Source organism: Phyllostomus discolor, chromosome 4 (genome assembly GCF_004126475.2).
Source record: "Phyllostomus discolor isolate MPI-MPIP mPhyDis1 chromosome 4, mPhyDis1.pri.v3, whole genome shotgun sequence".
Taxonomy (NCBI): domain Eukaryota; kingdom Metazoa; phylum Chordata; class Mammalia; order Chiroptera; family Phyllostomidae; genus Phyllostomus; species Phyllostomus discolor.
The window spans coordinates 168,077,888-168,099,204 of NC_040906.2; the positions used below are offsets into that span (position 1 = coordinate 168,077,888).

A 21,317-nucleotide genomic window follows, 5' to 3' on the forward strand; every position below is an offset into this window, starting at 1 on the left:
GTCCTAATTTTAAAAAATATTTTTAAAAAAGATTTTGTTTATTTCTAGAGAGAGGGGAAGGGAGGGAGAAAGAGAGGGAGAGAAACACCAATGTGTGGTCGCCTCTCATGTGCTCCAACTGGGGATCTGGCCCATAACCCAGCCATGTGCCCTGACTGGGAATCAAACCAGTGACCCTTTGGTTAGCAGGCTAGCACTCAATTCACTGAGCCACACCAGCCAGGGTAACTGTCCTAATTTTTTTTAAATCCTCATCTGAGGATATGTTTATTGATTTTAGAGAGAGGAAGGGAGGAAGAGAAGGGAGGGTGGGAGAGGGAGATAGAGTGGGGGAGTAAGAGAGCACAAGAGAGCAAGAAAGCAAGAGAGAGAGAGAGAGAGAGAGAGAGAGAGAGAAACATCGATATGAGAAAAACACCGATCAGTTGTCTTCTGTACAAGCCCTGACCAGGGACTGAACCTGCAACCTAGGTATGTGCCCTGACTGGGAATCAGACCTGCAACCTTTTGGTGTATTGGGACAGCATTCCAACCAACTGACCCACCTGGCCAGGGTCCTAATTTTTTTCACTTAATATTGTTTCATAAACATTTTCCCTTGTCAAAATGTTCTTTAAACTTAATATTTGTAGTGGTTGCATATTTCCTACTGCTACCAATGTTCGTTTCACAATAGTTATGAAATGCAGGTCCCTGTAGGTAAATCTGTTACACACTGTAGGGAGACAATACTGCACAGCAGGCGAGAATCAGAGATGCCAGCAGACTCAGTCATTTACCAGTTGCGTGATCTTGGGCAGTTAGTTAACCACTATAAAGGCTTAGATCTCTCCTCTGAAAAATGAGGACTGTAATTATACCTACCTTATAAAGGTTTATGAGGATCATATGCGAAAACGTAGGTAAAGGGCATAGGTCCATGTCTGGCACATAGTAAGTACTGAGTTAGCTGCGTGTGGCTGCTCTGATTGCTTACACAGAACTAATTCTTGGAATTATTAGGTCAAAGGGTATGTACATTTCAAAGCCTTTTTTGGGGGGGGGGGGTGCTCCAGAGCCCTGCTACACAAACCTGGCCTAGAGATCTGCAGCATGGGCACCTGAGAGCCTGCACCAGAAATGCAGATTCTCGGGCCCTATCTTGGATTCTGAATCAGAATCTGCATTTTAACAAGGTCTCCAGGTGATTTGCAGATACATTAAAGTTTGAGAAGTCATCATTCTCATCAGTAAGACATAAAAGTAAGAGTGCCCATTTTATTATACCCTTGCCAACATGAGGTATTTTAACTTAAAAAATCTTTGCCGTATATATTAAAATTTTTTCCCTCCAATACCAGGAACATTTTCTTGCCAAAGTAGCTATGTGTTTGGTAATGGGAAGAAACTCTCATGTGTTTGTAGAAGTGGAGCTTGTCTACGTGTTTCTGGTTTTTATGTGGAATCAGCTGATTTCTTGGGCTAACTCCAGGCTGTTTCTATTATAATATAAAATGCCTTAAACTTGAGAAATCCCATTGTTCAATTCCCATTGTGGTTTCTTTTCTTTCCTAGTATTAAAGTTAAGCTTAATTGTCATTTTCAGAATTATCCTCTTCCAGTTTTGCTACAATTTAGAAGCTGAATGGTTTCAGAGTAATTCAGACTACATATATTAAGAAGCATTTATGAGACTATGCTTATTTGAACATATAGTCTTTAAAGTCAACTTAATGATTTCCATTTAATTTTATTTTGCCCTTGCCTTCTAATGAGCTAGTAAGTACTGACCCTTTTGGAAAGATTACAGGAGCTTCTATTGTTATCCTTCCCAATTCACTTTGAGAATAAGTTTTGTGGTTGTTTTCTTTTCATCTGAGATAACAAAAACAAATTATTCTTTTACTTTCTATGCTATTTGAAATAGTATTTTATGGAGTTTTTCTTTGTTATATTTTACTTAATATAATAATGAGTTTACTTAGTAATGAGTTGTATATCATATGAGATTTAGCTAATTGTCAATAAATCCTGTTTTGTTTTCTGTTATCAGTGGTCTGTTTTTGTGTGAGTAGAACTGTTGCTTAGGAAGTATGGACTCTTATCTCTAAACCTTTCCTGTTCCTTTTCTAAATGAATTTCACTTATCTTTTAAAATTTCTTTTATTTCTGGTTGTTGTAAACACTATATTATTTGTAAAAAAATTTTTCCTTTAATCTTTAAATATTGAGTTAAATGTTATATATCTTCACTAATTTTCTGTATCTTTCATATTATTAGAATACCTTTAACTACTTGAATCACTTTCACTGAATATCCATTTGAGAAGTAACTAATGAGCATGTATTATGTACCAGGCCCTGGGGATACACATATAATGGTGTGTAAAACAGATATGGTCCATACAGTCCAGATGGAAAGGCAAGTAAGTGCTCACGAGCTAACTGTGGTGCTAAGTGGTCAGTGCTGAGAGAAGCGGCATGGCACGCTATAGAGGTATCTAGGGGGAGCATCTAACTCAGACCTGGAAGATCAGAGGAGGACTCATTAGGCAAGTGATGCCAAAACCTAAAGATAAGTAGAAGGGATAAGGCAGTTAGTCTGATGAAATGGGTGGGAGGAAAGTACATTATATGGAGGGAACAACGTGTAAAAATCCAGAGGACTAGGAGAGCTCAGAGTGCCTGAGGTTCTTAAAGAAACTGAGGATGTCTAGACTATAGAATACAAGGTGAAGAGTGATTTATGAGATGAATTTGTTGACGTAGAGCCAAGGCTTTGTTAGCTCTATTAAGGAGATGACAGCCATGGTGACTTAAGAGCAACCGGAAGACTGACATGATCAGATCTGTTTTTGTCAATGAGTGCAGTACAGACAGCGTACTCAGGAGGCCATTTAAGATTCCAGGTAAGAGAATGGCAGTCTGTGTTTTAAGTGTCAGGGTGAACAGAGAGAAACAGAAAGATTCAAGGATATTTAGAACAAAGAACTGCCTAGATTTAATAACTGTTTGGACACTGGGGAGCAAAATGGAAGAGATTGAGATAATGGATATCTCTCATATTTTTGGCTTCAGTAATTATGTGAATCATGTACATTGAGTGGTATCATCAGATATGATAAGAGGAAATACAGTGGAGGAGAAGTTTAGGAGGATAGATAATGAGTTCAGTTTGAACATTTAATTTGAAGTATTTGTGGACACTGAAACTGAGCTTCCATTAGGCAATTAGATAAGTGGGTCTGAAACTTGGAAAAGAGATCTGAGAAGGACATATATATTGTGAGTTATCAGCATAACTGACAGTAAACTGTCACCATCAGAGTCATGGAGACTTCCTGGGAAAATGTGTAGAGTGAGAAGAGAAAACCTGGACAATATCAATGCTATCTTGAAGAGGCCCTGACTGGTGTGGCTCAGTGAGTTGGGCGTTGTCTTGCAAAAGGATGCTGGTTCTATTCCCAGTCAGCGAGCATGCCTGGGTTGTGGGCCAGGTCCCCTGGTTGGGGTGGGCAAGAGGCAACCGACTGGTGTTTCTCTCCAATGTCCATGTTTCTCTCCCTCTCTCCCTCCCTTCCCCTCTCTCTAAAAATAAATAGAATCTTTTATAAAAAGAGAGAGAGATGGAGGGGTATGGAAGGAGAAGAGGTTAACACTCCCCTTGACAAGGACGGAAGAGGGCCTTGAGTCTGAAAATGGGAATCTAACAATAGTGTTTGTGTTTGTTTTTTTAAAAGAGATGGGTAGAGGCAAAGGATCCTACCAAGGACTGTGTAACAGAGGGGCCAAAAATGATGAGTGCCATTCTCTACTTCTTTTTATGATGTCTGCTTTTGTTCCTACAACCCATCCTGTCCTGAAATTTCTCTGAGTTACCCAAAAGGGAACCTCTTCCACCTTTTCCTCTGAGCATACACATTTATGACAGACTCCTCTCGTGCCATCACCTTTCCTCTTCTCTCTACTCAACATACACGTGCCCACAGCTACTCAGGTCCCAGGCCATGCATTCTTCCTCCTGCCATCCTTCTTGGTTGCTAGCCCAGCATATCCGTCCCCAGTCATTACTCTGACAAAGATGAAAATCACAGTTGTGGCCTTGAACTGAGCCCTTTACCATGCTAAAACAGAAGAGACATTTAAGCTACCTAATGCCCCTTAAATTCTTAGATGTTTTTAAATACTACACCCTAAGCCTGGTATATAGGTGAACAACATCTGGAATATGTTCTTTAAATCATAGGCATAATTAACTTTAAAAAAAGGTCTAAGTTTCTGATTTAAATAATAATCTATATCTGTTTTTTAAAGGATTAATTTAAATATTCCCACTCAAGTTACCACTTATATTTAATATGGAATTACTTACGTTGTTCTTCTAAAGTCTTTTTGAAGTGTTGGGTATTCTGGCATCTTTCTAATATCTTCCCAGTCTTTATCTTACAAAAAAAAATTGAATATTGTTACAGGAAATAATGTGTTATTTTTATCAAAAATCTCCTAGTTATTTTAGCTTAAAAATATATAACATACTTAAAACATGCTTTTGAAAACAAGTAATTTTGAAATATGAGTCCAATACTCTGAGAAGGAAAATAAATTACCTGCAGGAAAGCCCATGACACTGAATATCCGATCCAGCTGATCATGATGAAAGGGATTGCTTGTTTTTATATCTTCTTGACGACAGTGAAAAATAGGTTCTGAAGTCAGCAGTTCAGCAAATATGCAACCTATTGCCCATATGTCTATGAAGAAAGGAAAACAAGTATTTTTGCACACAATTTATTATATTTCTTTGGTTATAATTCCTGGGCATCACCACAACCTACATACAGAAATACTTTTTAGTGAGCAATATACAAAATACAATTACTGTATTAAGAAAACATATATATGAGACATGAATAGCTGATCATCATGACACATTGAAAGACGAACAAAAAACATTTCTTGTGTTTTTCCTGATGAAAATAAGCTTGGAAAACTCAATTTAGCAAGCAATAAATTTATATTTAGGCAAATGTCTTTCTAATCACTATTAATAATGCAATTTCTAAGGCATTCAACTGATAACCTAATACAGGACAGAGTACTCAAGATCTGATAGACTAAAACAGTATCATCATCAGGTGTAGCAACACATCAATCAAATGCATAATGACAGAGCAAAAGTTTGAGCTATGAGTCTAGACCAACAGTAACACCACACACAGTTGTTTGGGAAAACTCAACTTCTGTCTGAAAGACTACCAACTTCAGGTTTTTCAATAAACTGTAAGGTCCAGAAGCTGATCAATACACCAGCAAATACATCGAGCGCATTCACTTAGATGCTTCCCCAACACCCCCGACACCTCAGGATAAAGTTAGGCACTTTTGAAAGTTTTATTAACTATTTTAAACCACCAGTCATAGATTATTCTATTTGAATTTTATACATTGGAAAACTGTAATTTAGATTCTGAGACGATATTATATTTACAATGCTTTGCCAAATATAGAAGTGAATTAATTTTTGTGAGATGTATATTCACACTTATACATTTAAATAAATGCAATTTAACATGTATTTTTCAAAATAATGGCACAGACTGTGGTAGAGTATAGAAAAGTACACTGTTTAGTAGTTTACTAAATGTGGAAATCACATTCTGTAGACAAGCTAAGTAAGAAAAAAGTCTAATTATATCCATCAGCTGGAATTAGTGTGTATGCTACTTGGTAAAATAAGTTGCCAAATTAAAAAAAAAAAGCATCTAGTAATATCTCACATATCTGACTCCATTTAGAAATGGTTTCTTTCCACATAAGTTAAGCCGTTTGGACAATGGGAACATACCCCTTCAATAACCATTTTTATTCCACTACCTGTCAACTTAAGAGGCTATAAAACAAAAAAATGTCATGTCATCTTTCTTAATGACACAGGAAGGTCATCATCATGAACACTCCATCACTAAAGAGTACAGCAGTAATGCTGTTCAGTGTCTACTCTGTAATTATTTTCTGCCATCTGTATCATGTTGGTTGTCACCCCTGCCCGATACGGCTGCCTCTGGTGAGCCCATCTCTCTCACTGCTGGCGGCCTCTGCTGTGCAGTCCACTGGGATGACTGCTGTCTGTTGCTTCGTGCCAATTCCTGGTTTGTCCTCAGCTCAAAGGACAGGAACCAGGATCTAGATTTCACTGCTGAGACCAGGAACCACAGTGTAGCAGGTTGTGTTAAATTCCAAGGTTTCCTGCCTCGTGTGTCTCTAATTGTAAATGATCATCTGGTTCCTGTACCACCTACACCCATTTCTCAGGTCTCTTTCCTCTACCTCGTTCTCCTGTATGTCTGACTCTGTCTCTCTCTCTCACACACACAGCCATTCCTGCCCCCCAATAAATGACATTCCATAAACCGCCAGTGATATAAAATCATCAAATTTATTCCTATGCTCTCAGTGGAAATACTCATTTCTGACATAAACCACATATGAAGAAGAGTAAAAATGAGTGACTATGTGTGCATGCATTAGTCTGCTATGAATATACTTCAAGCTTAAAGATAACTAATTTGGGGACTATTTTTTTCTGTGTCTTAACTTTTTTCCTACCTTCTATCTAGAATGGATAATTAGAACTTAACTAAAATTAGAAATTAGTGATTATGTTTTTATTTTTGGGTAATAAGTAGTAAATCTCATTTACTAAGCAAGTAAGTAACAAGCTAGTTAAAATTCAATTTCAATTCTACTTACCATGAAAAAACAAGAAATATAGTTGGTTTCTAATTCACACAAAAAATATCCTTATTTCTCAAAAAACACATCTATTTTATTTCAACAACAGAGCAATTATATATAAAATATTCATAAAACTGTGTTTCTCAAAGAGTGGGCTGTCAAAGTATGTGGACCACACCACCTGATGGTACATGTGAAAACTGGTCCTTACCATGTGTTTTGTATGAGAATTTCTTGAAAGCCCTTGCTGGCGTAGCTCAGTTGGTTGGAGCATTGTCCCATGCACCAAAAGGTTGTGGGTTCGATTCTTAGTCAGAGCACGGGCTTGGGTTCGGTCCGTGTATGAGAGGCAACCAATAGATGTTTCTCCCCACCCCGCCTCTCCAAAACCAATAAGCATGCCCTCAGATGAGGACAAAAGAAAAAAAGAATCTCTTAGGGAAGCACAGGCTTTGGTGGGCGGGGTGGTGGGGGGTCATTTAGTTTAACAGAGGGTTTTGGCTGAATTTGCCTTTTCTTACAGGCAATCTCCCTTTTTGATATAGACTGTATCAGTGCTCGCTAAGAGTCCACCACATCTGAGTTTCTGCCATTATCACATCCTTTCCGCCTGCCCCAGTGCTCTGGGTTGCCTCACCATCAGTTCTGTTCTGAAGCACCGCCTGTTGCTTCCAACCAACACTCACCCTCCTCTGGCTCACTTTCAGTCGCTTTCAGTCCCTTCCCATCCTCTGGTGCCTTCTGAGATTGCCTAAGAGATTTTACTGTTCTCAACAGAGACTCCATTAAAGAAAAGCAACATAATTCTAAAAGTCTCAAAAATACAGCCCTACAGTCAAAGTCAATCACTGGAATTGAGGTAGAGTCAGGCTCTGATTTAACTCTTCATTCTTAGGACCACTGGATTCCTCCCACTTGTGTTTTTGCAGTTTTCCTTCCTTTGCCTTTCACAGACAGCTGCCACGGCCCCTTGCTAACAGGGTGGCCTTTCGCACCCCTGGTGCGACATGGAGCTTTACAATGGCCTCCACTGCTGGGGGAGGGAGGGGTCCACATTTTTCTACTGTCAAACACACGCTGATTTATCTCACAGTGCTGAGGCTACTCGTGGGCTTTTATTTCACTCATTTAATAACATCCTTCAGAAATATTTATGAGGTATTACAATATTCCAACACTATGCTAATGTATCAATCCCTGGACAAAGTATAAATGCACTGTTAGCAACTGAGTTTTCAGATTCCCCCAAATGAAATGAGGATGTTACTACAACTGAAATTTGTTTCCCTTCTTACCGATGAATAGGTTAATTAGCAGGCTAATCTTCCAAATATAACAACTTCTATAGTTCTTTGGGTGTCACCAGGTTGTTCACAAGCTTAACAGAAAGGATTGTGCTTGTCTATAAAAGGAAAATCTGAACAAGTATACTTAGCAGATGAAGGTACCTTAAACACCTTGCCCTTCATATTAATACTACTACTTACTCCTTCCCTATCCTCTCTTTTAGCCTCTTTTAAAGGAATCTCTAGATTTGAGGAGGACTTTCTCTTGTTCTTTTTAAAAAATCCTCACCCAAGGATATGTTTATTGATTTTAGTGACAGAGAAAGAAATATCAGTGTGAGAGAGAAACACCAATCGGCTGCCTCCCCTACATGTCCTACCAGGGACTGAACCCACAACCTAGATATGTGCCCTGACCAAGGATCGAAGCCAAAACCTTTTTGGTGTACAGGATGATGTTCTAACCAACTGAGCCACCCAGCCAGGGTGAGGCTTTCTTCTTGACCCCCTTAGTTCACAGCTGGATCCTCTGAGGACAATACAGTGACCAGGTAGCAAAATCTCTGATGCTTCTGTTCTGAGGCAAACTTTAAATCCTACAGAGAGTGTGTTTATAACAGATTTTCTTACTCAGTTCTTTTTTTTCTTTTACTCAGAGAGCTGGCAAGATGCTGAGTGCAGCTAATCTACCCATATCTGTCTATTTTCTACCTTAATGGAGAAACTGCCATTCTGTTAACTGTAATGGCAAGAAAGATTAGTCACATTGTTTCTTATTTAGGAAAGGCTGACTAACTATTCCCCAGATAGATGGGACTCCTCCAACACCACACTTACTCCTGTTTTTCTTTTTGTGAAGAAAAAAATTCTAAACTTCCCTCCAGTTCTTCTGATTGACAGTAGGTAAGTGCAAAATAAAACTTACATGTGATCATTCCCATAGCAACTCAAAAGGATCAGTATCTCTAGTCTATGAAAGAAAGTTCTTTTAAAAGAATAGGAGAATAGTTCTTTTAAAAAAACTATTTTCTCCTATACAGTTAAAAATCCAAATCCACTAGATTATAAAATTTAGGAATATAGAAGATAACAGGACTTTTACAAAGAAATATAAATTGTTTTTTTACAAAGCAGCTTTATTATTATACCATTTGCTATTTATGACAATCTAATGCCAAGATAGTAAGTCATTTTAGACTAACTTACCAATGGCTTTTGTATAATGTCTTGCACCAAGCAGAAGTTCAGGAGCCCGATACCAAAAAGTCACAACTACTGGATCCAAATCTGCTAGAGGCTTTAGAGGAGAATTGAATAATCTGGCAAAACCCATGTCAGCTGAAAAATAAAATAATATAAAACTCAGCTTAGCATGCTATTAGAACCATACAAGTTTGATGACAATAGTTACTAACCTTATAAAGTTATCCTTTTCCTTCTTTTCAACCAGTGGCCTGTACCAGGCACTAACCTCTCCTTCTGAGGTAGATACTGTTATTGTGCCTATTTTATTGATGAAGAAACTTAAAGATATTCTTACTTGACCAAGGTCACAGTCCTACTAAGTGCAGCATCAGAATGAGACTCCAGGTCTGACCTCTGGTTCCTGTCTTTCAGAGACTACTACAATAATATTCTTAGATTTTTTAAAAACTGAAGATAGGCTTCAGTTTCCATGAATAATTATAACTTCTGTATGACTATACGTCTAAAAACAGGCTATATCTTAGTTCAGTGTGTGCTAGAATTAGATCTTACGGAGTCATGAGAGCTTATCTGTACACATCTCGTCCCAGCTGAGTTCAGGGACGTCTCAGTGGTGGCCTGAAACTGGCTGTGGTGAGAGTACTTACATCATGGGAAAGAGCAAATGCTACAAATTGGGGCTCCCCCCTCCCAGAAAGCCAGTTCGGTACAGTACCCACCACATCGCATACATGCTTCCAAGAACATGTAGAGAATATACATGATGATTTCTTGTAATTCCCCATTTAACAAAGGTCTGTGTCGAAGCTAACTGACTTAACTATTAGAGGAGTACAAAAGTAGTAAAAAGAATATTACTAAATAAGATCCCAGAGACTATCTAATTTTCTTAATATTTTATAAACAACAAATAACCTTAAATCTACAAAATGCTTGAAAGTTTACAAATCATTTTCAGATACATCAAAATCACTTCATTCAATCCTCATAAGGACACAAGTTTAGTAAGTATTTTGGTCCCAACTTCTGATATAAGAATCCAAGGCCCAAGGCAGTACAATGATTTGCCCGTGGTCACAGGGATAGTCAGTAAAGATGCCAGCACTCAAACAAAAACCACGTTATAACCTAGCAGCTACACTCTTAAGCACTGATTTGACATCCAGTAAATTATACATAACGTAATTGCATGTCACAAAGGCAAAATCACAAGAATTATAAACCTAATTTGAAATAAACAATATAGGCAGTATATTTTTATTATATAGGGCCCCAATGTACTATAAAATGTACAAATAGTACAAAATTGCGACTACAGAAAATCATTTAATCTAAAACTAATATGCTATAACATACATTAAAATTTTAATTTACAGTGATATTATTTCTTGAGATTTTGAGTAATTTGAAACTTTCTGAAAATGTTTTGGAGAAAAGCCAGGTCTTAAAAAATAAAGCCATCCAAGGCTGTGCTAATGCCTGCTCTTTCTTAACTAAATTTCCATATAGCAAATAAAAATATCCAAAACCATTCTACCAATATTACACCTACTTCAAAGCACTGCTTTATAAATTTAACAGATGTTGACTGCTGCTGATGGCAAAGTAATATGATGGAATGCTGTTCCACCCACTGAAAAACATTTTGTTTTGAAGTCAAGGCTGAAGTCAGTTTTTCTCCCGTATTGCGTGCTTCCTCAGTCTTATCTAAGCCACACCTATTCACTGTGAAATGAAAGGCCAGAAAACACAATATACATTCTTGAAAACAACCCCTGCCTATTGTGTGAAGTTTAAAGGAGTTTTAAACCATTTTTCAAATAATTAGTAATTTAGACAAAAGGTAACTAGCTTAAACATTACTAACAATTGTTTTCCTAAAATTGGATAGGAATGAAATCTTCAGTTCAGTTGGTAGCAGTAGTAAAATTCTGCTGTGGGTGCTAATCGGGCAGAACAAATGAGAGAAAAACAGCAAAAGACATTGTCTACCACCAAGGAGCTTACGCGAAGGGGATATGACAGAGTACACAGAGTAGACAAAAACTGAAAAAGGGTAAATGTTATAAGAATACAGGAAAGTTGCTACTGGTTTCGACTAAACTCTAAATCTGAAGGAGGAGCCTTTGTCTCCTTCATTGTGTTTCTGGAACCATGTTTGATAAACACTTCTACAAATGGACTAAATGGAAAGTAGAATCTGAGCTGGGTTCTGAAGGTTACATTGTTGGGAATAGTAAAGAAGGCAGTAAGCATTTTCCGTACGGCCTGGGAAGTCTATCATAGGTTGCTGAGGGGGGAAAGGCTTAGATATGGGGCAGGGCACAAAGTGTTTTCCGCTTGATGATGCTTTTCTTTTCAACCAGAAAAGAACTGTATTGTGGTGTTAAGCATAAACATCAGAGCATTACTATTAAAAAATAATAATAATGTGCTATTAAAACAAATTTAAAGCAATTAATCAAGTAGATTGTTTCCTTGTCCTTTATTATTAATTATTGCTTAGTTTTAACCCTGATTTTATCTGGAATCTTGAACAGAATTACCATCCTAAAACTCTTAACAGTAAGGCAACTAACTAGCCTGGTTAGGATACAGAATTTCATGTTGAGAGACTGTAGAGGTATGTGGGAGTCATAAGGGGAAGACATTAAGTTTGGGCGACTGGGTTAAATGTGATGACAGGTACAAGCAAGGGAAAGTGTAAGAAAACAATGAATTTGGTTTGGAATAATAGAGTATAGGCTGACAACAGGAAACCAAATAGACATAAGGATTTCACTTAGGGTGACAGAATGGAATCTGAAATCTAGATCTTAGAATAATTTTCATACAGTCTAAGATTTTGAGGCTACAGATAACCAATTCCCAAATGAATAAGTTGGAGAGGCAGTCATGTCCAAAGCCAGTGGCTAGGGTGTACTGAAACAAAAGGATGATACAAGTAAGAGGCAGTAACGAGTAAAATACAGAGGTAACAGCAGAAGTGGTATACAGAATATGTGATGTCATAGGAACCAAAGAAAAAAAAGAGTCCCAAGGCCAGACTGACTGCTCAGGAGAACAAATGGCTAGGCAGTAAGGGAAAATGGTGACTAAATACAGGCCACTAGATTTGGTAAAATAGAAGTGAAAAGTTGTCCTTTTACAGAGTAGTTTCAACTGAGGAATGGAATTAGAGGACAGATTATAAAAAATCAGGGTGAGTGGAACCAATGGGTGAATATGTGTTCTGGAAGTAGAGAAACAAGGAAAAACAGGTAGAGCAGATGGCAACAAAAACACAATGGAAATGAGATTTAATTTAAAATCAAGAAGAGAACCGTGAATGTTTGAAGGTGAAGAGGGGGATCCTGACAAGGTGAAGAGGGGGATCCCATAATATGAGGGGCTGAGGGGTAGCAGGAAGGTCATTTAAGCAAAGAAGGACACCAGCTGGGCCTCAGGAGGGCGGAGTCCCTCTTCCTCTGACTGTTTCAAAGGCAGAGCTGTGCTGACAAAAAGTGGTCAGTGAGGTCGCACCAGACAGCTCTGCTCTCACTGGGTAGCAATGTTCGTAGGGAAAGAGACTCGGGACTTGGAATTCAAAGTCCTTCCTTTGGAAGGCAGAACAAGCTACACCCTCTCTAAATCCAGCTTTCCTTATCTACAATACCTACCATAAAGGGCGGTTGTGTAAAACCACAAGGTAAGTAATATATGAAAGTATCTATCACACTGGATAGGACACCGTTTATTTTAATGTCTCTCACAGGAAGGAACTATCCTTTATCTCCCTCCCACTTTCACCAGTGTCTAGCAAAAAGTAGGGACTCAATAAATGCCTATAACAAAAAACGTAAGCGTGAGTAAGAAATTATTAGCAAGGAGCGGTGCAGAGGAGATGGAAAAGGAAAGGGAAGGGGATGGAAAGCAGTGACCTGGTTCTTAATTAACATCAACAAAACTTCTGAACGACTGCATCACAGTAAACTCCAAGAGGAAATTTAAAGAAAGAGAAGTTGGTTCAGAACAGCATCTTCAGGGCCTGGGCCAGTGTATTAACTGAAGTAGCAGGCCAGGCAGCAGGGCAGGTTCAGCTGAAGTAGGACAGAATGAATTTGTAGTAGGTCAAGTTAGCATTTTGTACCAACCCTAGCATGATATAGTCTAATAGCAAGGAAAGCAGGTTGATGACACAAAATTTATTTTTTAAATCCTTCTAAAAAATATTGAACATTCAATAAATGTAATTTCTATTAAAAGAAATTAGAACAAAGTATTTCTTAGCTCACGTTCTCCCCAAATATGTCATAGGTATAAATGATGTCAATTTCTTTTAGATCCTTCAGGGTTGGAAAAAAAATTTTTAATGTACAGATGAGACTTCTTTCCACTGCCTTAACCTTAAGATTGGCAAGTAAGAGGGTCTATAAACATAAGCATCCATTTGGAAAAGATATGTTGGTCCCTGGCACAGAACATACGTGGGACGGGGGAAGATATCTGTGAAGGCCTGTATGTATTAGGTAAGAGTGGAAGAGATATGTTTAAGGAAAGAACACTTGGTAAAGTTGAAATGAAAATAAGCTTTCTGGGATTATGTTTTGGGTGACTGTGCAGGACAGTAATAGTGACATAAATACATGTTTGGAATTTTGTATGGGAATGAAAGTTTTCATGGGCTTGCTTACCTCAGCTTAGAATTATAGAACCTTATTTTGGGAATAAACAAGGGATTTAAACACTATATTTCCCAATACCTTTTCTAAATATTCTACGAGAAAGTAACTTTTAAATTAATTACTTAAATAATAGTATTAAAAAGGGAAACCATCATTGCAGTCACTTCAGTTTCTTAATAAATTATTTTAGAAATAATTACCTACCTATTTTGACTCTCCCCCTCTCAGGACCTTCTCCCATTACTAGGATATTTGCTGGTTTCTAGAAATAAAAATAGAGCATTCAAATTACTATGTTTATTCTTTTGACATGCTCTAAAATGGAAAAAAGTTCTTATAATAGAAAAAAGTTCTTATAATATTCTGTATTTTCAACAAAACTATAATCAAATATTAGGTACCCTCTACATAGTTAAAGCATTTGACATCCTTGAAGTTAGCACTAACTTTCCATAAACATCTTTGCTATGGAAACATCTTATTTTCAAAATTTTATCATACAAATAAATACAAAATAATTAAAGCTGTCATCTCCATTTGCCTCACAGAAGCAATGAGTAATAATTTAAAAACCTGTACAAATCATGAACTGTCTGCTTGCTGCCCACAACAGTTTTTGTGGCTGAAAAATTCATATGAAATTTCAAACCACAACATAATTACCTTCCTTTAAACAAATCAAATGGAATATTCCTTGCTAAATATTTCTAAACTCCTGTAGGAAAATATGATCAACATTCAACAGACTCCATTAAAATTCATACACGTTTTCAGCTCTAGTTCATGCAAAAGCAAGGTATTCAAAATATAATTTCAAGACATAAAATAAAAACCAAGGCTAATACAAAGCTATATAAACAGTAGGCTGCAAACATGTCCACCACCTTTGAAGTCATCCTCATCTATAGCGGATGTCTGGAAACAGAGGAGCTGTCTAGGAAGGCCTGTGGGCAATAAGTCTCCTCTGTTAATTCCATTTCTAAGGTCTTCTTGGCTTGAAATGAGTTATGAACTGAATAAAGTCTTAAAGAAGAAATAAACAGGACTTTCTGATTTTTTGAAATCAGAAGATTAAGACAAAGGGTGATAAGATTTCACCAAGGTTTTGAGTTATATGACTGGAAGAATGATGGTGCCTTATTATGGCAAAGTTATGAGAAGTACTGGTTTGGGAGTAGGAGTGACACAAAGATGATGACATAGTGAGTTTGAGGAAGGTGAGGTGCCTAGGTCATACTAGCCAGGGGGTGAAAATAGGAAGATTTGAATTTGAAAGTTGGTCACTGGAGTGTGACAACTGAAGACAAAAGACAAGATTAGTTTACCATAGCAGAAGGAAAAAAATAGCATCAGACAAAAACTTAACACTCAGAATTCAAGCTTTAAAACTATTTATCAAAGATCCGTTATGTTTGAAGCATTGTACTGGAGACTTTCGGGAAACAATCTCTGGACTCAAGGAACTTAAAATCTAGTGCGGAAAGATGAACAGACAGATTTTTAGAATACAAAACAGCAAAATAAAATGTCAAGAATGAATGATATTTTTCAATGAATATTAGTCTTTAGTAAGAAGATGACTTTGAATGAATATAAGGATGACTAAGACTTTGATAAGCATAAACAAAAGAATGACTTTCCAGGCTCAAGGAGCCCTATAAACAAGAGTATGATCACATAAACATCACAGACACAGCATACTGAGAGCGTGCGTCTAAAGTGTTCAAGATGCTCAGTGTAGAAATGAGACTAGAAACCATGTTGGGAATAAAATGCCACATTAAAGAAGCTGGAATTTATTCTATAGGCTAAGCTGAGACAGAACAGTAAAATAATCAGATCTATATTTCTGGGGGAGCTTTGCCCACAGAGCCCCCCATCTGCCACAGATAAGAATAAGTCTACCAAGACATGATCTGCTTGTGGAGGAAAGGTGGACAATCTCTCAAAGGAGAAGGACCAAGAGTCTTCTCAATAGGCTTTTATTGGGTTCAATTTGCACAGGAATACAGGTAAAGCTCATCAATCATTGTCAGGCAGCGAGGATCAAACAATAACAACATTCAAAGAACCACCAGGGCTTATTTTGAGTCAGGGTCTGTTAGCTAAAGGGCTATAAAACTTTGAGAAACAAACTCATTTCCTGTTCGGACCCTTATCAGAAAATTGAGGGCATTCTTAGCAAAGCAGGTTTCACAGGATTTTATATATTCTTTCTTAGGCCTGATCACCCCCTCCCCCCACCAAACCCGCCCTTTCCAGCACAGGGCTGCACCACCCTCTGTCACTGTGCCAGGCTTAAGTCAGGCAGGGGAAGTAAGGCAGCCAAGAGATTAGAAGACTTCTTGCAGACAGAATGAGGACTCAGGCCATGTCAAAGTCGAAGGCTGAAGTTCCATCATCCCTTTCTCCACAGCCCCCCAAGTCCTTCCCTGAGGGATCCCTCATGACCATGCCTGTCTTAGGTGGTCCCTCCTTTGGGTAATTTTACCCATCATTGGCTAACCGGTCACGCACTGGGGGCCAGGCAGGGTGAAGTAAGGTGGGCAGAGGCAGCACCCCTGCCAGGGAGATAAGCTTTGTCTCTTTAGTGATTTATGGTCCCAAGGTCTCACTCAGCCTTAGCCATGGGGGGTTACAGGGTCTGAAACCAGGCAGGGCAGTTCCCTACATCTATTTAGGGGAAAAACTCTCATAGGATTATGAAGAATGAAATGGAAGGATGGATAAACCACAAAGCAGAGACAGAAAGATGAAGTGGATGTGGAATACAATAACCTAGGGAAAAGGGCATCCTAACTTGTGACAATAGTCATGGATGAACACACAGAGCATTTCAAGGTAAAAGTTGAGTACTTGGCATGGCTTTTTTTTACACCATCTTCTCCACCCTCCATAGTCATTCATTCAACAAATACTGACTGAGAACATACCAAGTATCAGGCATTGGTTTAGATGCTAGAGATACAGTAGTAAACAAAATAGGACAAATCCTTGCCCTTGCCCTCATGAAGCTTACATTCTAGTGGAAAGAGAAAAGCAATAAACAAATGCACAGTACATCAGATACTTGTAAGTATTGTGGTAAAACAAAACAAGGAGAATACCAGAAATTCCCATAGCTGGTATTATGGCAGACTAAGTGCTCTAGGGGACTCTTGTCAATACAGAACAGACATGGGCTACATAAGAAACATTCTTTGAAGAATCCCTGATCTCACCACAGGTCTATAACAGCCCACAGCCTCACCCCAAATAATGTATCCTTGTGGCTGGAGAATGACAGGAAGGTGGGATGGGCCTGAAGGCAGATGACAGTAACACACTTCAGCAGGGACACTGAACCTTGGGCCACTAGCAAAATGTGAAAGCTGAGCGGCTACCCCTCAATCAGCTGAGACTCTCAAGGAGAATGTAATAAACCTAGATGCTTCCAGCAGAAGCAGAGGAAATCCTCTCTGGAGAAAAAACTTCCTAACTTAGAACCATTTTCATGCTAAAAGCATATGATTTCCATATTGGATTAAAAACAAAATCCATTCTATACCACTTACAAGAGGTCCACCTAAGTGGAAGCACCATAAAAGCTGAAAGTAAAAGGCTATTAAAAAGATATATCAGGCAAACTGCTAAAAGAAAGGTGGATCATGGGGCGGGCTTGGAGGAGGGTATGGGGAAGGAGATGAATGGTGATGGAGATTTGACTTGGAGGGGTGAACACATACCAATACAGTATAGAGATGATGTGTTGTAGAATTGTGCACCAGAAACCAGATTAATTTTATAAGTTTTGTAAACCAGAGTCACCCCAATAAATTCAATAAACAGGAAAAAAAGAGCTGGATTAGCTAAGCAAATGTTAGACAAAGTAACTTTAAGACAAAAGTATTACTAGGAATAGAGATGGTCCCTATATCATGACACAAGGTTCAGTTCTCCAGGAAGAGGCAACACTTCTACATTTGTGACATACTTGAATAAATACATACAGCAAAAAATGATGTAACTTCAGGAAGGGAAAAGACCCATGATACAACACTTTTCTTGATTACTGATGTCAAGTAGACCAAGATACAGACTACCCAAGGACACAAAGAACAAGGATGACACAGCAGTCATATACACATCTTTTACCCAATAATTGGATAATTACACGTTTTTCTCAAGTACACTTGAATATTTACAAATACTGAAAGTATACTAGTAGGTCTCAAGAAATTTCAAGGAATTATTATCAGACAGACTATGTTCTGTGACCACGCTGCAATTAAGTTAGAAGTTGATTACAAGAGCAAAAATTTAAAACTCCATATATTTGGAAATTTAAAAATAATTCTAAATCACTAAGCAGTAAAAGAAAAAACTATGAAGAAATCATTTATGTTAGAAAGGAAGGAATGATAAAAATCACCATGTGCCAAAGTTAAGTTTAAAAAGCTCAATAGGATAAACAAAACACACAGAAGAACAAAAAGGCAAGGGAAGAAACCTATGAACTAGAGAGGATTTATGAAGCCTCTAGGACAGGGGTGTCCAACTTTTTGGCATCTCTGGGCCACACTGGAAGAAGAAGAGTTGTCTTGGGCCTCACATTATATACACAGACACTAATGAAAACTGATGAGCGAAAAGAAAAACAGATCCATGCATAATTTTCATGATATCCACGACCACAGGTAAGCAAAAAGTCCTCACATAATAACCCTAATTATGCAGCAGCACTTTCAGTAATCTTTTAAAAGCGTCGAGCAGGTCCCAAGTTTGTGATCACTACTAATACAGAAAATGTACATATCTAAATAGTAAAGCTTAGTGATAAAACTAAGTAATGTTGTAAGTAAATTTACAATTTCGCATTGGGTCACATTCATAGCCTGGGCCGCATGCAGCCCATGGGCCGAGGGTTGGACACCCTTGCTCTAGGACAACTAGAGCAAGAGGAGAGAAAGCACAAATTAACACTACAAATTACAGAAATGAACTTAACTATAAATTCTGTGGAGGTCAGAAAGATAAAAGAAGCATACAAACAACTTTATATCTATTAATTTTAAAACATACATAAAATAGACAAAGGTAAGAAAATGTATCCTAAAAATTGACTCAAAATGAATTAGAAAGCCTGACAGTGCTGAATAAATTGAAACTGTAGTTAAGAACCAGATCCTAGATGATCAAGATGCAAGTTTTCCAAATTTTCAATAAACAGATTATTTCAAATTTTATTCAAACATTTTCAGAGAATAGAAAAGAGGGAACGTTCCCAATACATTCTAGAAGGCCAGTATAACCTTGACAAAAGCAGACAAAGTGAAAAAAAATTTCAGGCCAACCTCACTCATGAGTATATAAAAATATTAAACAAAATATTATTATGCCAAATACAGAAATAGGAATGCCAGGATGGCTTAACATAAGAAAATCTATATAAGACCATCACCATAGTAGCAGATTAAAGATAATTATCTTGATAGTGGCTAAAAAACATAAGTATCTTGACTGGCTGAAAAAGCAGTTGATGAAATTTAACACCCATTCATGATAAACACTCTCATCAAGTTAGAGGAAAAAATTCCTGCCCTGGCTCAGTACACTGAGAGCCAGCCTGCGAACCAAAGGGTTGCAGGTCTGATTCCCATTCAGGGCACATGCCTGGGTGGTAGGCCAGGTCCCCAGTAGGGGGTGCACAAGAGGCAACCACACATTGATGTTTCTCTCCCGTTCTTTCTCCCTCCCTTCCCCCCTCTAAAAATAAATAAATAAATGAAATCTTTGAAAAAGAAAAGAAAAAAAAAAACTTCCTTAACCCAATAATGGGTATCAGAAACTGAGAAGGAAATATTGGAAGCACTCCCTTTAAAATCAGGAATAATGTGCCCTGGCTGGTGTGGCTCAGTTGGTTGGAGCATCATCCCGTAACTGAAAGGTTGCGGGTTTGACTCCCAGTAAGGGCACATACCTGGGTTGCAGGTTTGATTCCTCAGTCTGGATGAGTAGGATCCCACGTCTGGGTGCCTACAGAAGACAACTGATCAATATTTCCCTCTCTCCCTTCCCCTCTCTAAAATCACTGAAAAAATGTCCTCAGGTTGCCCTTGGGTGAGGATAAAAAAAAATAATAATAATGCAAAGATACCCAAAATTACTACTTCTAAAGTCAACACTGTATTATAAGCCCAGTGCTATAAAACAGTAACTAGAGGCATATGGATTGGAGAGGCAGAAACAAAGCTATGCTTATTTGGAAATGACATTCTTACCTACACAGAAAATCCAAAGTACGTACAAACAAATTAGCAATAGTAACAGAGTTTGGTAGGATGCCTGGCTAACAGAGCAATTGACAAAGTCAACTGTATTTCTATATACCAGTTAAGAAAAAAAGCTGGGAAATAATAAGTTTTCAAAGGCAGCATTTCTAGAGCAGCAATAACAACAACGAAGAACAGTAAGGTGCCTAGGAATAAATATATCAAAGGATGTACAAGAGTTTTTATACAAAACATCTTGAAATCTTATATTAAACGATATTACAAAATCCTAAATAAATTAAAAGCCCATGCTTATAGATAAGATTCAATAGAGGAGGCGGGCAAAAGTAGGTTTACAGTTGTGAGTAGGTGAAACAGTTTATTCTTTCATTATTAATGAGTATATTATTTTCCATATGAACCACCGTAAACCTACTTTTGCCCACCCCTGCATAGCAAAGACATCAATTCTTCCCATACTTATGTGTAAATTCAATGCAACTTCAATCAAAATCTCATACAGGTTTTTTATTGTGGAACTTGAAAAGCTGGTTTAAAAATGTATGTGGAAGAGCAAAGAGCTAAGAATAGCCAAGATACTGTGAAAGCGTTAGAAGTAGAGATGAGGAGAGAAATCTGGCTCAAAACATGATATCAAGATTTATTTTAAACCTAAAGCAATTAAGACAATGTGATACTTGGTACAGGGAAAGACCAGCTGAAGACAAACTGATCTGTGGGGCAGAACACAGCACTGGATGGAACCATGACAGTGAGAGAGGAGGAACTTGAGATCAGTGGGGAAAGGAGGACTTGCAATCCATGGCACTGGCAAAACAGGTGATCCAAATGGGGAAAATAAATAAATAAAATGGACCCTCACCTTATACCACACACACACACACACACACAATTTCAGGTGGAAAGGCTTAAATGTGAAAAGCAAAACTTTAAAACTTTTTGGGGAAAAATATAGGAAACACTCTTTCTGACACTGAGGTATGGAAGAATTTCTTAAACAAGATGCAAGAAATAACCATAAAAAGAAAAGACTGATAAATTTGGCTATTAAAATAACTTCCAATCATCAAAGATAAAGAAAATAAAGACAAAGTACAAACCAGAAGTATTTGTTACACATACAAGTAACAAAGATTTAGTATCCAGAATAAAGAACTTCCTGCAAATCAGTAGGA

At 37.8% G+C, this 21,317-nt stretch overlaps 1 protein-coding gene and 1 pseudogene across 5 annotated transcripts in view; one reads left to right on the forward strand and one right to left on the reverse strand.

The window, feature by feature from the left end:
• The window catches only part of CDK19 (cyclin dependent kinase 19), a 143,063-nt gene that overhangs the window by 10,690 nt on the left and 111,056 nt on the right, over positions 1–21,317 (reverse strand). For all 5 annotated transcript variants that reach the window (XM_028509044.2, XM_036024568.1, XM_028509043.2 and 2 more), the window contains 4 exons: positions 14,075–14,132; positions 9,207–9,338; positions 4,587–4,730; positions 4,352–4,421 (listed from right to left, as the gene is read on the reverse strand). In XM_028509044.2, coding sequence (XP_028364845.1) covers positions 4,352–4,421; positions 4,587–4,730; positions 9,207–9,338; positions 14,075–14,132 — 404 coding nt within the window. The remainder of the gene's footprint in view (positions 1–4,351; positions 4,422–4,586; positions 4,731–9,206; positions 9,339–14,074; positions 14,133–21,317) is intronic.
• On the forward strand, positions 3,609–3,714 carry LOC114495894 (annotated as a pseudogene).